General features: G+C 45.5%; 1 protein-coding gene and 1 long non-coding RNA gene across 2 annotated transcripts in view; both read right to left on the bottom strand.

The window, feature by feature from the left end:
• Positions 1–1,064: 1,064 nt before the first annotated feature.
• Positions 1,065–16,599, bottom strand: part of LOC135914260 (lysosomal alpha-mannosidase-like) — a 21,850-nt gene continuing 6,315 nt past the window's right edge. The window contains exons 4-9 of the mRNA XM_065447040.2: positions 10,965–11,084; positions 9,106–9,178; positions 7,910–7,996; positions 5,258–5,476; positions 2,967–3,098; positions 1,065–2,664 (exon numbers count right to left, since the gene is read on the bottom strand). Of these exons, the coding sequence (XP_065303112.1) occupies positions 2,413–2,664; positions 2,967–3,098; positions 5,258–5,476; positions 7,910–7,996; positions 9,106–9,178; positions 10,965–11,084 (883 nt within the window). The 3' untranslated portion in view covers positions 1,065–2,412. The remainder of the gene's footprint in view (positions 2,665–2,966; positions 3,099–5,257; positions 5,477–7,909; positions 7,997–9,105; positions 9,179–10,964; positions 11,085–16,599) is intronic.
• Positions 11,860–16,599, bottom strand: part of LOC135914218 (uncharacterized) — a 6,949-nt gene continuing 2,209 nt past the window's right edge. The window contains exons 2-4 of the long non-coding RNA XR_010568253.2: positions 16,171–16,256; positions 15,340–15,559; positions 11,860–11,950 (exon numbers count right to left, since the gene is read on the bottom strand). This is a non-coding gene — a long non-coding RNA (uncharacterized lncRNA). The remainder of the gene's footprint in view (positions 11,951–15,339; positions 15,560–16,170; positions 16,257–16,599) is intronic.

The raw sequence follows: 16,599 nt of genomic DNA, 5'->3' as shown, positions 1-16,599 counted from the left end.
ACTATCGAATAGAGGTTTAAAGAGTGAAAGTTAGAAGAGGGGGAGAAGTCCTTGTAACGCCGGTATATAGATCGAATAGCTTTTTTTTTTTTTGACGGATTCGAGTTTTTTTATGTCGGATTTCAGATATGGATTTAAAATGGCACACCCGTAATCCAAGATTACAGGTGTGCCAGCACTAGGGTTTTGTACGTGAGAAATTTTGGTTCTTTAGGGGCTGAGTGCAGATAACGTCTTGGGTAACCTAGACGTGCTAGAGCTTTAGAACAGGTTGCTTCAATATGTTTGGACCAGGGTAAATCAGCTGTAAATAGAAGCACTGTGAATAGAAGCCAATGTACTTATATTGAGAAACGTTTCCCAGAGGAATACCATTGAAACAATAATACAGTTTTGCGAAAATTGATGTTCGCCTACCACTCGTTACACCAAGTACAAAAGTTAGAAAATGCTTTATTCAGAATGACGTGATCTCCATAAATGGTAATTGTGTGATAGATAACGCAGTCATCGGCCTAAAGACGGATTTTGGTTGGTAGCACGTTGTTATGTAGGACATCTATATACAGGAGGAAGAGAAGTGAGCCTAAATCTGAACCCTGCGGAACACCAGACGTAACGGCCACCGTAGGCGATTTGGCAGAATTGAAACAAACGTATTGCGACCTATCTGAGAAAAAACCAGAGATCCAGGCTACTAGGCTGGGATTATTTGAAATACTATTTAGTTTATGCAAAAGTTTGGAACGTACAACTGTATCAAAGGCTTTGAAAAAGTCTACGAATATGGCGTCGATTTGAAGGCTATTTCAAGTGCGTGGCAGACGTCATGAGCAAATTCAGATGTTTGCGTAATGGTGCTGAGGCCATTGCGAAATCCATGCTGGAAGACTGCTAAAATATTGTTGGTTTCAAGAAACTCAATAATATGTGTGTAGACGACATGTTATAAAGGAATTAACTGCAACTAGAGGCTAAGGAAATTGGTCTGTAGTTGGATAGGTCTTGTTTAGTCCCTTATAAAGGGAGTAAATGTTCGCGCCGAAATGTCTTTTCGAGAGAGAGAGAGAGAGAAGAAACTTTATTAATGAATGGCCGGCAATTTCGTTGTGGTGGCCTCAGGTGGCGGCTCCAAGTCCTTGGACTCGGGCGGCATCTTTGGCTCGCCGGACGGCCCAGAGTTGGTCTGCCAACTCTGAACTTTTGAGAGCCGCCTCCCAGCGACGGCGGCGCCGATGAAGAAGGTCTCCGGCGGGACCCGCAGCCGGGGCGGCGTCGGGGAGAAGCGAGCTCGAGGCTTCCCGTACTGATGTAACGGCCGCGATTACGGTCGCGTCGCGAACGGATGTGGTCCCATTACCGTGGTTGCCGGCACATTCCCATAGCATATGTCGCAGCGTTGCTCGCTGTCCGCAAGCTTTACAGGCATCTGTGGGATATAAACCTGGGTTGAAGTGATGTAGGACCGCGGGGCTAGGGTAGCTGTGCGTCTGGAGCAAGCGTAAAGTTACGGCCTCATTTTCGAGCGTGAAAAAGATATTCTAGACAAAATCCAGAGTGATTTCTGGCGCCGGGGGTTGTTTTGGTCGGCGGTGCATGACAGCACGAGAAAATTGTAGGGATCCGGTGGTCGCTGCGGCATGTTCTGCTGTTGTGCTAATCTTCCCAATGCGCTCGAAGCGACGCCAGCTTCTTTTGCCCAAAGGTGCTACTCACGTGAAGAGAAGGACTAGAAAATAAAATAAAGAAATCTAAATAGGAAGAAATCAAGAAAGCGAGTGCTCACATGCCAGATGTGTCAGTGCCCCTTGACGTCCACCAACCCGAAACTTCTGCCTAGCCTTGCTCTTCGTGAAGCTAGTGGCGTGAGCGCGTTGTTCCTTCCCGAAGCTTCCTGCAGAGCGACAGTACTTCTTTCCCCACCCCGAGATGCTAGTTCGTGCCTGAAACCGCGGAGAAAAATTTTGGCTCCGAACTGTGTTCTCGTCATCCGTCGAGCCAGCGCCGGTTTTGTTGGGGTCGCGCTGTGTTTAAATGTATAGCATTTGATACTCGGGGGTGCGTTTGAACTGGTCGCGTATTTCACTCAGTAACGAAATTGGCGACGCGCAAATTCGTCCGAACGCAGCGGCTCCGAAAAGGGGTGGAGTGGGAGCGAACGTCTCACAGGTTCCATTGCATGAGGGCACTGGCACCCTCTAATATAGTAAATAAGCATTGGTATCACAATAAAAAAAGTTTGTATAGGCAAAACGAGCCCGGCTCTTGCACCCCACACTCAAAAACCACTTTCGGAACCCTTGTCAGAACGCGCTAACTGGCTAAAATTGATTCCCTGGCAAAATCACGACGCCGATGAGCTGCTGTGATGCTTCCGTCGTTTCTGATCGGCCCTGGTTCGCGGGAACGCGCTCACTCGGCGACCAGCTTCGCCAAGAAAGTAGCGATTTGTCCCGGTCGCAGATGGACGTGCGTCTCGCCCGTGCTCCATTCCGTGCTCAGTTCGGGAGCTGTCATTGGCACGTCGTCGACGGGAAGCCGTGACTTCCCGCCGTCGGCCGCCTCTTGCGGGCGCCAGCGTTGGCGCTTGGGACCCGGAAGGAAGCGGTTGGCCCCCAGCGTCGTTGGCCGGACGTTCTCCAGTCGGCAACCCGCCAGCAGACGCTGTGTACATCAATAAATCAATCACTTTTAGAAGCTCTAAGCTAGGTCTATAAACTGTAGCAAGGGATGCATACAGGAGTCGTTGTGAAAGTGTGAAGTCTCTTCGGGATTGTAAGCGAAGTGCGTAACGCAAGGACAAAAACTTCTGTTCTCGCTTGTCTTGCGAAATGTGCATGCAAATGTTTTATTAGATCACCCAGCTCTCCGCAGGAGTCGGAATTTTGCGTAACATTTGCGCATCGTAATCGGAAGTCTTCGGACAAAAGGCGACTGAGAGCTTTCAAGCGTGGTGTACTACTCACGGTGATGCCGATCTTGACGGTCGTGTCGTTGATGGACAAGTGCTCTAGACGGAGGAGGACTTCGTGTGCTTGGAGCGTCTCCAAAGTCAGCACGTGCACGGTGCTCGGAAGCGGCTGTCTCAGCGCCGAAAACTGCAAGACGAGATAGGGACAACACTCTTTGCAGAGTATTATCAGCGTATTTCAGAAGACGGAGTAGTGACGGAGATTATGTGCATTCAAGAGGATTTCCGTTCTCCTCAGAGTCCTGTGACAGTTACGCCACTTTTCTTTTTCATTCTAGAACAAGAAAAGAATTGGTTGCGGCTTAGGTCAGCTAATCCTGGATATGCAAAACGAAAGCTGGTTAAGTCTTGGTTTCACTTCGTTAACCTTTCGTTTAGCTGTAATTATTATACTTAGGTATACAATCATCGTTAAGCCAGGTATGACGGCTGTGCCTAGGTCAGTGGCTAGACATGAGTGTGATTAGGCTTGGGTAGACACGCATCGTTCAACGGTGCGACGCCTCTTGTGCCACAGGGAAAGCGCAAGTGCTAGACTTGCATAGAGACGCCGCGAACGCGGTCGCTACATTGATCTCGACGGTGCGACGCCTGTTGCATTCCGGACCCTGTCCAGTGAAGCAGCTGGCCGGGCGATATACGCGGGGTGGACGCCGATTGGCGACGACGGCTCAAAGCCTCGCGCTTCGGCGCAACGCTCAGAGAAGACGGCCCCTGCGCTCACATCCATGGCCAAACTCGCACTGACTAGGCGAGCGCGGCGCCAGGCGCGCGGCGGGTCACGTGGTCAGGCGGCGACCCAGCTGCAGAGGGCGCATGCGCCAAGCCGGCGGCGGTGGCGGAGCTCGGCCAACACCCTGCAGACTATATATATATATATATATATATATATATATATATATATATATATATATATATATATATATATATGTGTGTGTGTGTGTGTGTGTGTGTGTGTGTGTGTGCTGGGCATGTTCTGGAAGCTTGGGCCACTGCATGGTACATGCCCATTCTTGGCCGATCCCCTAGAATGGATGTGCCGCTGTGACACAGGGGATATGAAGCTTTAAATGTATATTTTTTATGTATGTCTTGTGCTTTCTGCTTCGACAAGCATCACGCACTGCCTCTGTCCTCGTGGCGCACACCTTACGGCTGTAGGTGACGAGGCTGCGCTCGTGTCATGCGCTACCGCTGCCATACGTAACTCAACAAGCTTCGCATCATTTACATTTCAACATTGCGTTGGATCTGCTTGTTTTTTTTTGTTTTTTCATTCGTCTCGAAAGTAACCCATATACGAAAACATTAATACTCTGATATACATGACGTCATGCTGACGTACCGGCTCGAGGCTTCAGCGAGAGAAAGACAAAGAGGTAAGATTGGCTTTATTTTCTACATTACTAATTCTATACCGCCCCACACTCCGCGGACGCCCCCCACGGGGCTCCACGAATAAACGTCAATACGAGGAAATCGAACTCCATCTGAGGGATGGCGGACCCATACCCGTGGACCCTAGCACCCGCGTTCTTGGTATGACCATAGAAGCCAACGGAGCTAACTCTACGGCTATCTCCAAGATCCTTCGACAGACTGCTAACACACCCAGACTGCTGAAACGAGTGACCGACCGACGAGGGGGTATGAAGGAAGAAAGCCTCATCCGCCTTTCCAATGTTTTATCATCTGTCACATTACTTACGTTGCGCCCTTTCTCAACTGGTACAAAGCTGAAAAGACTAAACTGGACATCGTCATCAGAGGAGCCTATAAGCAGGCCTTTGGACTACCAAACCACACCAGCACGGAACTTCTATTACAATTATAGGTATTCACAACACGCTAGACGAGTTAATCGAAGCGCAACGTCGACCCCAACTGGAGCGGCTTACCCTTACGGAAACAGGCCGCAGCATTCTAACGAAGCTTTATATCACCTACCACCACCAACATGGAGACAAACACCCAATACCACGCGACATTCAGCAATGAATACACGCCGACCCTATTCCGCAAAACATGCGCCCAGACCACAACAAAGAACGCAGCAAGGCACGAGCTACCTCCCTCATCAAAGCTTATGCCAACACCGCGCACGTCATTAAATTATCTCTCTCTCTCTCTCTCTAATCAAGCTTTTTTTTCGGCCAAACGAACGAAGATAGAGTTACGAAATAATACACTAGGAGTATAAAGTAATTTATTGTTGCTATAATCATGAGTTTAAAGGAATGATAACAATAATTATGAGGCTGTTTCGGGGGAGACCTGCACTCCTACCTTTTCTTTTCTGGGTCTCCACCCGGCCGGAGCAAAGACCAACAGCGGCCGATAGACGAGCTGCAGCGCCTGCAGCCGCATGATGCTCGCAACCTCAGCTAGTGAACCCAAGAAAAGGCGGTGAGTTCCCCTCGCCACCAGGGCCTCGTCATCGGTTCCGGTTTCGAGCAGGAACTCGGGATTTCCAAGGTCGTCGTTGGTCGCGTGCCGCCGATGTACCTGCGGTATACCGTGACGCTTTAGGCATAATGACGGTGTGTTTCCTGGGTAGGTGCCTTTGCTGTTTACATTATCCTACTCGTTTGTATAAGCAAACACTGTAGATCTCCATATAACAATAGACAGCTGAGCAGGTTGGTCAAGATCAAGGGTTGGAAAGGCAGGCGTGCACACGAGCATAAGAGGAACGAAAATGATCCCGCAAGCGCCAACTGCCAGCTGAAAGGCCGCGTAGTGGCTGAGAACGAAAGCAAACAAAACAATAATACACACGCAATAAAGAGATAGAGTTAGAGATAGAAAACATCTGGGTTACCACGCAATAAAGAGATAGAGAAGGCTGTCTGCGTGCTGTCGGCACTGCACTACCGCTATTGCAAGTGTATACTGCTAAATTCTAGAATAGTGAAGCTTTATTTAGACATCGGGATAAAGTAGGTCTTATTGTCCAGGCGTGGCAAATCAATACATGCAGTATAGCGCATGCGTGAGCCAGCCTTCGATCAACTTACTCAAAAAAGAATAATCATGCTTACATTGGTACATTTCGTGTCACCTGTCCTTGTTTGGAGGATTGGCGCTGACTTTCTCAGAACATGCGCGAATGCCCTTCTTTTTTTTTTTTTGTCTTTATCTGCCGTGGTGGTTCAGGGCGTTGTGCGGCTGGGTATGAGGTTGTAGATTCGATTACCAGTCGCGCCTGCCGCACGTCAATGGGATCGGAATGCAAAAACTTTAATGTAGCGTGAGATTAGGTGCAAGTTAAGGAACCCCAGGTGGTCAACCTTAATCCGGAGCTGCCCTCTAGGCGTCACTCCTAGCCCACAGAGCAGTTCCGGGACATCAAACAACGCAATTTCAAAGGATTTAGATAAGAGACGAAAAGAAAAAAATAATTAAATTCTGGGTTTTCTTACGCGCCACACCCACGATATGATTATGAGGCCCGCCGTAGTGGGGGGCTCCGAAATATTTGTGTCCACCTGGGATTCTTGAACGTGCACCTAATTCACGGTACACGGCTGTTTTTGCATTTCGCACCCATCAGGATACGGCCGTCGCGACTGGGATTTGATGCCACGTCCTCGGGCTTAGCAGCGTAACGCCAAAGCCTGATATGATTATGAGGCACGCCGTATTTGGGTGACTCCGGATTCATTTCGACTACAACATTGAAATTGAGACTGAACGAAGAAAAACGAGTGGCTATGACGCCAATCACGGAGGTCGTGCCTTTCGTCTCGCAACAAACTTAACCGCTACAGCTACCCCTCTGCCAGCCAAGCCTTGCGGCCCATATTCATTTTTTTTTTAAATCGCTGCTTTCGGTAGCAGCCTATCGTTTTGATGCCGGTGGTGGCACATACTAAGGCGAAAACCCTGTTGCGGCGTAAACGCGAGCAAATGTGTCAAAGTTGCACAATGTTATTCCGATGCGCTACAGAGTTCATTGAAAGAAAGCGAATGTGGTAGGATTACGATGTGTGCGGTTTTTAGTGGGTCTTCGTAATTTCAGACTAGTTCGATCTTTAATTATAGTGCTGTGAGCCATGTAGTATTTCATTTTTCGTTGAAATGAATCATCACCTAAAAAACACATGCACAAGTGAACTACTGACTCTAGGTATTACTAGAACGAAAAAGAAAGCTTTGTTCACAATTTCCAAAGAAATGTTGAACGTCTTGTCAAACCTGTAATGCCTTCAGTAAGGTCGTCGTGTACATCTGCAAGCTGAAGGAAAATGAAGTTGCACTGGGTAACGCGGAGGCCCAGTGCAACTGAGATGGCGTACATCTCAATGTACCTTTTTTTTCGTTGCCACTACTAAACACAACTGGAAAAAATAAGTCGCGCGCACAAATGCATGCACGGTGACTGAAGGAGACACAATTGGCGTGCCGAAGCTGAATCTCTGTGTTCGAGTCTCGACCACCGGAGCAAAAAAACGTAGCACGTTATAGAACAGGACCAACAAATAAGTAACACATGACGTTAACTAGCAACAGTTTATTTCGAAGCTTGGAGCCTTTTATAAATCAGGCAAGTGAGTTCATTGCGGAAGTCAAGTAACAGCAGAATAAAAATTCAAAAAAGAAAAAAATATGCGAACGTTTCAGTGTATTTTTATATTAGCTGAATACAATCGTTGACTCTACGTTTATCCAACACGTGCATCTGTGCCTAAGAATTTTAATTTTTTATCAGATAAGAAAATCGATGCAGAGCTGACTCATCCGTCATTCAAGCTTGATTCGTTTTGCGTCTCCACAATCTCACGCGCAAACTGATTGCCGCAGAGCCTTGAAACACGCGCTCTCGGCCACAGTACTTGTAGCGCATAGCAAGCCACCCTGTAGCTTCGATCGTAGCTGGCAGAAGAAGAGTTGCTAGAGCAAATTTGCTTACCATGAGCTCCAGACAAATTTACTTACCATGAGCTCCAGATGTCCCCTCCGTAGGCTGGTCCCACCCTGTGGTCGGTCGGGAGCGACCAGCATCTTCAGGTCTCTGGCTTTGTCCTGCGAGCGATGGGTAACAACTCGTCTTGTAGCACAGCCACTCTGGCGCGCAGCTGCGGTTCCGCGTCTCCACATACAGATGTTTTATGTTCGATGCTTCTGAGTGGGCGAACCTTGTCCAACTTTTGAGGTTTCCCTGCACTTACGCAAAATACGCCTTGAAAGATGGCTTCTTAACAGTAAGGGTCTTTCTGCAGAGAAGCCAATATTTGCACTTGGGGGTTCATTTGAGTAAGCTCGTCCGTCGTTATGAAAACTCAGTGCTAAAATGGACAAGAGTAGCAAAATAAAGACAAAATTATCTATCTGCTTCTGTTACTACCTGTCGTTGTGCATAATAACAATCTAGATACAGTCCGCAATTCCTTTCGTTTTATAGACGATATCCACGACGACTGGACAGAAAAGCTCGTAATCACAGCCATGGCGAACGTAATAAATAAATAAATAAATAAATAAATAAATAAATAAATAAATAAATAAATAAATAAATAAATAAATAAATTTGGAAAGAGCTTGAACAGAACGAACACCAGCACGTCTATTGCGCTGTAGCTGGATTACGGGTCCTGCCTTGTTAAGTTAGTGTAAGACTTAAGAAATGCTCACAATGCGTAATACAGTCAGAGCGAATTGAATACAATTTACTGCATTAATAAGTTAAACTTTAGTGACTCAATATTTCAGAATTATGACTCCGACACAGAAATTATTTTCTAAGTGAACAAATATTGCATATCTTCAAATAATTTAGGACGGCAGGTGTCATAACTTTTCAAATCTTCAGCAAAAAAATAAAATAAAAACAATATAGATATTATTTTTATCTAAATTGCCCCTAACAGACGATTTGATGAGCCCCCGCCACACGAATGCCCGAAAGCGAAATAAAGAAAAGGCAAGAAGATGCTTTTTAAAAACATCAGCGTTAAAATCATCATGACCCAACAGGAAATAACGTCATTTCGGAAAAAAATTAAATACGACTTATATGTTTAGGTGCGCACCACATTGCATGCTATAAATTTGTAGGTACACGTTCTTATGTGCGCATCATACGCACTTCATGCGCGAAGTTCATGTGTGCGCCATATAGCGATCAAGCCTACCTCGATGTAGATCCAAGACGTGACCGGATAGTAGTTGGCGGGAATTGGAAGCTTGTCCTTGTGAAACGTTACTCTGCGTACCCCGAGAAAAATAATCGTGCTTGATACTGAGGTCAAAGGCATTGTTATGTTTCTGTGAATAACAATGGGCTTACTTTCATGAAATTTTCTTTGAGCATTTTGCTACTTCTCCATAATTTTCTTGCTTGCTTGAAAGTATTAGTGAAATTGAGACGACAGTTTGTTGCTGTCTCTAGTATTTTGTGGCTGCGTACGGGTCTTATGAGTTATTAGATGTAAAGGTAGCGGGAAATGAGACGGTTAATTTTCATAAAAGCACTATGTCGTGCTGTTATACCACTGCCGCGAGCACATACTTAAGGATACTGATAGGATCTGGGGTTTTTAACGATAAACACATGTGCTTTCCTCAGCTTTCAGATCCGCCCTGTAGTACGACCCCTTACAAGGTCATCCCTGAACACTATGTTACGTACAATCGGCAAAAATTGATCATTTTATTTGCTGAGGTGGTCGACGCATGCGCTGGAACGTGTGGCTGGAACGTGGGTTTCGCGTGACGGCTCACAGACTGCGGCGTTTGCGATGCCGAGCTCGTGGTCAAATCCCTCCCAAGGCAGCTGCAATAGGATGTGGACGAGGTGCCGGAAGGCTCGCGTACCTAACTTTATGTATACGTGAAATAGCATTTATTTTTCAAGCGCAGATTCTATTGCCTCACTCGTGTCGGCGTCGGTGTTGGTGTTGCCGTACGAAAAAAAACAAACAAGCAGCACGAAAATAAAAATTGCTTGTCGGGCTGCGGATTCGAACTACCGACCTCTGGGTTACGAGACCACCACGCGAGCATATTCAGCTACTGTCGTTTTTTTTTCGTTATTGCATGGAATTATGAATAGTGTCAAACCAATATTGTTACATTACGTTTGAACAGCTCAAGTGCGTAGTGCGGTTGCTACCTTTGATCCTGTACCTGAATGGATTTCGTGTCTGGACGCTTGTGTTTGTTTGCCCGAATTTTGAACTTTATTGGAATGCGCACCATGTGTGCATTTGTTTCTCAGCCACTGTCGGTTCATCATACGCGCCCTTTAAAGCGGGGTTTAATATGCATGAAGAACTAGACGCAGCGCAAGGCGCGAGCCAATCACAGGCGTTCCCACCCTACGGAGGAGGAGGATGAGGAGGAGGAGGGAAGGGTGTGATCGCGTGTTCGCTCGCCTCGGGCTCCCGCCGTTCCCCGCCAGCTCAGGCCCGGCAGTCAGATGGAGAGGAGGCGTTTGGTTCGTTCTGCCGAAGAGCAGGCTGCGTTGAAGGAACGGCAGCAGGAGCGGGCCGCGCGTTGTGCGTTCGGCCGAAGAACAGCTGGCGTTTGATGAACGCCGCCGGGAACTCGACTGAGAAAGAGCTCGTCGTCGACGTGCCGACCTCGCCGTGGGGGAGCGCGAAGCCAAGGCGTTACGACAACGAAGAGCCGCGGATCCCGAGCTTCGCTTGTACCCCTCTTGACAGTAGTGGAAGGGCGGGTATTTTGTTGTAGAACAAAGATCCAGAAGGATGGTACACTGTGCATTAGATTTGTGAATCAAACAGTCCGGAAAAATATTTAATATGAAGGCAAAAATAAAATCTTAAAAATTTATATGAAGGCAAAGAAAGACGGCATTTTTTGCCACTATTTTGTTAAAATATACATAATACTTGTGAGTTCAGTGAGAACTTCAGTTGATAGCGATGTGTCCATCTTCCTCGCCTTCGTATTAGGTCCTTTTTCACGCTGCCCATCTCAAGAATTCCGGCAAGCAGAGAGAGCTCTCGGCGCTAGAAGGTGTACTCACGTCCTTCGCATGCTCCTCCAGCCATTTCCATCCGTGTGAAATCCTTCACTGCCGAGGTCAGTGTCGAACCGGCTAACCACGTCACATCCCGTACTGCTTTGCATGATGGAAGGCGTCAACCTCGAAAGGCGGATAGGAGTTAGGAGAGTTAGGAGAGTAAATGTCACGGCACAAGTTAATTACGGAACTAAGCAATGGTGTTAATTCTTACAATGCGCAGATTCACTGTCGCTTGCAGTCGTCACTAATCTGGAGCCAGGTGCTAATCTAGGCGTTGCGGTTACCTCCGTCTTCGAGTGAAAAGCGTCCGTTTTGGTCATGTGCGACGGAAAGCAGCTAATGGCTATGCAAGTTAAAGGTTTAAAAAATATTTTGCTTCCGCTGTTCAAGCAAGACGCAACTCATGGAGCGTTCCGGCTTCTGGCGAGAACTGGTGCTGTATATGTTAATTACGCTCTCGGATGTATCAGCGCAACCTTCGAAATAATGGCTTCCCTTACAAAAAATGTTGTTGGAAATCCACTGATTTTCTATCGATATATTATTGTACCATCAACAGAAAAATTGTGGAAATTCCATTGGCATTTCATGGAGGATTTGTTGAGAGATCATGGAAAAGTGGCCACCGTGAATCCATTGTATTTCCATGGGAGTATTATGGTGTGGTATTTCCATGGGGTCTCCATGGTATTTTTATTGTGTTGTTTTTTCATGGGATCTTCTTTGGATTTTCATTGTACTGTTCTTCCACTGGGTTGCCATTGTATTGCGCAGTATCTTCATGAAGTTGTCATTGCATTTAGTCCTCAATGCAATGACTTCATGTAAGATGCTTACTGAGGCTGAATATGAGGTGCAGCCAGCAGTAACAAACAAGAAGGCATATAAAAAGGCATGGTCTTACTTCATTTTATTTATCACGAAAGCAAGGATAGGCTCTTCTTGATGTATGGAACACTGGCTCCCGGAAACTGAGCAGGTGTATCCTGGAAACATATGAGTAAATGAAACAATGTGCAGCTCTGGCAAATAAATTAGCAGGCAATAGTGATTATTTAAGCAACAAAACTAAGAAATAAATATCTGCTAGAAGCTTTCATGTTTAATCCATGTACTACTGATGTTCTGTATAAGGAGCTATAATAACAGTATAAGGAGTCATGGTAAATCTGGCAAGAGCTTTGTAGGAGCTGCTAGACAAAAAGTATACAAGTGAGCTTCTATGCAGTTTAAACTAGCTTTATGCTTGAATTATCTGCCTGAAAAATCCTGCAATATTTTTGTTTTATCGTTGATTAAATGTTATTACAAATAGCATTATGCTTTAAATTATTTGATGGTCACTATGGCAATGAAAAGCTTGAACATAGCATATGAAAACATTGCAACTGGAATTCACTACTTTCTGTCACACTTTAATTGGTTTAAGAGAAAACATTCAGCATTCTTAAAGTAGGTGCAGCCTGCTGGTTACACATCACAGCAGTGGTGGTCAGACATGCGGCAAATGAACTAAATTAGCTCCATGCTCAACGTGACTGTCACACGAATGTGTGGGGCTCTTCCTCTCTGCATTCACTAAGTTCCTGCTGGAGTGAACCTTTCATGCAACATATATATTTGACACTTTATAATAACAATAAGCGCTAAGTTAACCCAAGAAGTCCTGAAAAATAGTGCAGGCTTTGTTTCTTAGTAAAGAAACAAAGCTACAAGATAGCTAGCACATAGCAAATCGCCGAGCATATATTAAAATGTGCCATCACAAATAGCTGGTGCAGAAGTCAACCTAGGAATATATGTGTGCTATCTGGCCAGCTATGATCTTGAAGCAGCACACTTACATCTGACACGTACACTTAGAAAGGGCGTACACAGGCGCCGGACTGCAACTACTGCTTTATTGCTCAAAGACCCATCTTCTGTAGTGTCTCTTGTGAAGCGTACATGCCCTGATGGCAGTGTGGTATGGCGAGAGCCAGAATAAAATGCATAAAAAACACAAATAAAGATGAAATTTTTGGATTTCCACTCTATGAATAACCAAAGTCCAAGATAACAGCGTGCTTCTTCAGAGAATGATACCGAGGGGCAACTGATACACCTATCTGTCTATTTGTCAATTTCTATTGCTTCAAGAATTTCCCGTTTGTTTTTTTGTGTTCTCTGCGCACAACTTCCGTATCTTTCAATGTGGTTTGCAGCCACAATCCTTGCAATGAAACGCTAAATGATCTGAATCTTTAGCCATGTAGTGATAATTGTGCTCAGTTAGCCTCATATTCAAGGACCTGCCCGTCTGCCCAATGTATACCTTGTTACAGGACAGAGGGATCTTATAAACCACTCTCTCTGAATACTTCATATAGGGCTTTCAGTGATTGATTGCACAGGCACTTGTTCCTTTTTTTGCGCCATTCACCTTTTTGCATACGCTCGACAATCACAGAGGCGCGCAAAACACCACATCAATGCAAGCCCTGCGACCTATCTTTAGCAGATTTGGGAAATTGTGTGTACATAAGGCATGACCAGCTTGTAATGCCTTGTGTCTGTGCGTGGATCTGCTCACTATTTCTGTCTTCTTTAGTAAGCATTCTGCAACTGATATCAAGAGCTTCGATGAATACCCAGAGCTCTTGAGGCAGGTTACCTGGTTTGTTAAGCTTGTTTCACATTTGTGATGACATGTTTTTTGCAGTGTGTTAAGAAAGCAAGAGCGGACAGTCACCCTTTTCACAAGCTTTGAATGGGCCGAGTGGTAGGGAAAGACAGCTTTGTTGCTCTTTGGCTCATAAGACCAACAGATTTGATCGGAGGATACATATGCACCAAGGTCTAAAAACCTAATAAAACCGCTGATAGGTAGCTTATGTGTTAGTAACAATGACCTGAGGCATTTATAAAACACTGCATTGGTGTGTATGTTGGTCTTATGAACCAAGGAGCAACAAATCTGTCCTTCCCTACCAATCGGCACATTCAAAGCTTGTGAAGAGGGCAATTGCCACCAACACCCCCAATCCCCAACCCCTTGAGCGATGGGAGACCTTGTTATCCAGCCCCGCCCTACCAATTCAGCTCGCACTGACGGACAGGGGCCAGGAGCTGCTGGAAACATATGGGTCCCGTAACTAGGGAACCACCCCGTCTGGTGCCTGCGTGCACCACCGATTTATTTCGGGCCCAGCAAATGTTGCTTCATCATCATCATCATCCACTCTTGCTTTCTTAACGCATTGCAAAAATCATGCCATCACAAATGTGAAACCAGCTTCACAAACAAGGTAACCTGCCTCAGGAGCTCTAGGTATCCATCGAAGCTCTTGATATGTTTCAGGTTACTAAACACAAAAAAGTGAGCGGATCCACTCGCAGTCACAAGGACTGTCAAGGCAACGCAGTCATACCTTATGTACACACAATTTCCCACAATCTGCAAAAGATAGGTCAAAGGGCCGGCGTTTATGTAGTGTTTTCCGCACCTGTGCGGTTGTCGAGCCTGTGCAAAAAGGTGAATGGCACAAAAAAAAGAACAAGTCCCTGTGTAATCAACCATCGAAAGCCCTACGTCAATTGTGCAGATGGAGTGTTTTATAGTCCTGTAACAAGGCATACACTTGGCAGACATGCAGGTGCTTGAATATACAAGGCTAAATGAACACATTTATCACTGCACAGCTAAAGATACATGTCATTTAGCCTTTCATTGCAAGGATTGGGGCTGCAAACCCGTCCTGAAAGATACGGAAGTTTTGCGCGGGAAACACAACAAACATAGCTACAGAAACTGACAAATGGAAAGATAGGTCTATCAGTTGCCGCTTGGTATCATTCTCTGACAAGGCGTGCCGCTATTTAGACTTTGATTATTCAGAGTGGGAATCCGAAAATGTCACCTATATTTGTGTTTTACTCTCGCTCTTGTCACACCTCACTGCCATCAGAGCATGTGTGCTTCTCAAGTGGCACTACAAAAGACGGGTCGTTCTTAAACAATAATGCAGAATGTGCAGTCCAGCGCCTGCGTATGTCCTTTCTATGTGATGCGTATGTGTCAGATGCAAGTGTGTTGCTTCAATATGATGGCTCACCAACTAGCCCATCAGTATCTTTTAAGCAGCTGTGATCAATCCATAGCCCAGCCAATCATTTCTTTTATCGGGCCTCTAAAATTTGTGCATAACTTCGTGGCCATAATGCAAATAATGAAAGAAGGGAACTATTTCTTTTTTTACATGAAATATTAGGAACACTTACTATACTTCATCCAGTTGCTAACAGTACAGTTTGTATAAATAACCTTTCTTCAACTTATATGCATGTTCTGATTTCATTATTTAAGACTAAATGACTACTAAAATAGCGTACACACCTATCGGTCTCCTCGCATACGGTGTCGAGGGCCTCCTCCCGAACCGTCTGGCCACGTAGGCAGCTCTTGCCCACAAACAGTGGCTTGCCGTGGAGCCCACCATCAGTAAAGACGTGGTGCAAAAGTGCCCTGACGAATTTTCCACGGCCACTGATAATGTCACAGGCCTGGCTGAGCTGATCGAGGATGTTCTTATCAGCGTCCCGCCACCAATGTCAACCTGTACACATAAAATTAAGCGACACTTTAAAAGCTCACTTTTGATCACACAGAGCATAAAGGTGAACAATTTATCATCAAATGGACAAGCCATAAATGCCAGCAGAAGAAAAACAAGTGTCTTGCAGCATCGTTGCATGGTTTGCATTGCAGAGGCATTTCTTTGACAATTACTTGCAGTTACTGACACTGCAGCACATGTGCACGTGTGCGAACAAATATAAGTTGTTTAGAGGTGGACTTAGTAGTTGCCGGCTGGTTGCCCACAGATACACAAGCTGTCGTCAGTGAGTGTGATCTCGTACACGATCATTGTTAATGATTTCTAAATAGCATACAGCACCAGTAACTTTCCTGCAACGGCTTGCTACCTGCCACCATGCTGGCCAGATATAAATTTTAGTCATAGTCACACATTGCAAGATCAACTGCAAATCTTTAAATGATCCATACAGATCCCTTTCGCTATCTGAAGTGATTCCAGGGGCCAGAAGTTGGGAAACACTGATTTAATCTTGCTTTGTTCACGGAATCACTTCAAATGCACTATATTGCCAAAAAAGAAAGTAAAAGAAAGAAGGGAGAACAACTGGCAGCACACAATAAGCGTACCTCTGTGCAAGCAATTACTGGTTCTTCTGGCTTGTTCTCGATGTTGTTGAGGATTTTTCGTAGCCTCTTCACTCTCTTGCCAGCTTCTGCATAATGAGAAAGCAATACAACCACTGAATAAAAGTAATATGTACTTTAACCATTTCAGCGATAAAGCACCAAATGCTACTTCTTTATGCAGCGAAATATCTCACACTTAATAATGAATTTTGCGACACTTTGGTTCTTTTTGTGCATCAGTCACTGATGCGTGATTTGGCGAGCCTGGCATTTAACATGAGTCGGGTGCATGACACTTCGCGATAGTCGAGTGAAGCGAGAAGCCTTCCGTTAAAGTGTTGCAGGTTTTCACACATGCTGCACAGATAGTTTTGAATTTAAGAATAGGCATGTTTATCCACAAGATTAATACAAAAAATTAATGGGTAT

Source organism: Dermacentor albipictus, chromosome 6, assembly GCF_038994185.2.
Source record: "Dermacentor albipictus isolate Rhodes 1998 colony chromosome 6, USDA_Dalb.pri_finalv2, whole genome shotgun sequence".
Taxonomy (NCBI): domain Eukaryota; kingdom Metazoa; phylum Arthropoda; class Arachnida; order Ixodida; family Ixodidae; genus Dermacentor; species Dermacentor albipictus.
The sequence above is the reverse complement of the archived record's forward strand: the minus strand, read 5'-3'. Positions and strand labels throughout refer to the sequence as shown.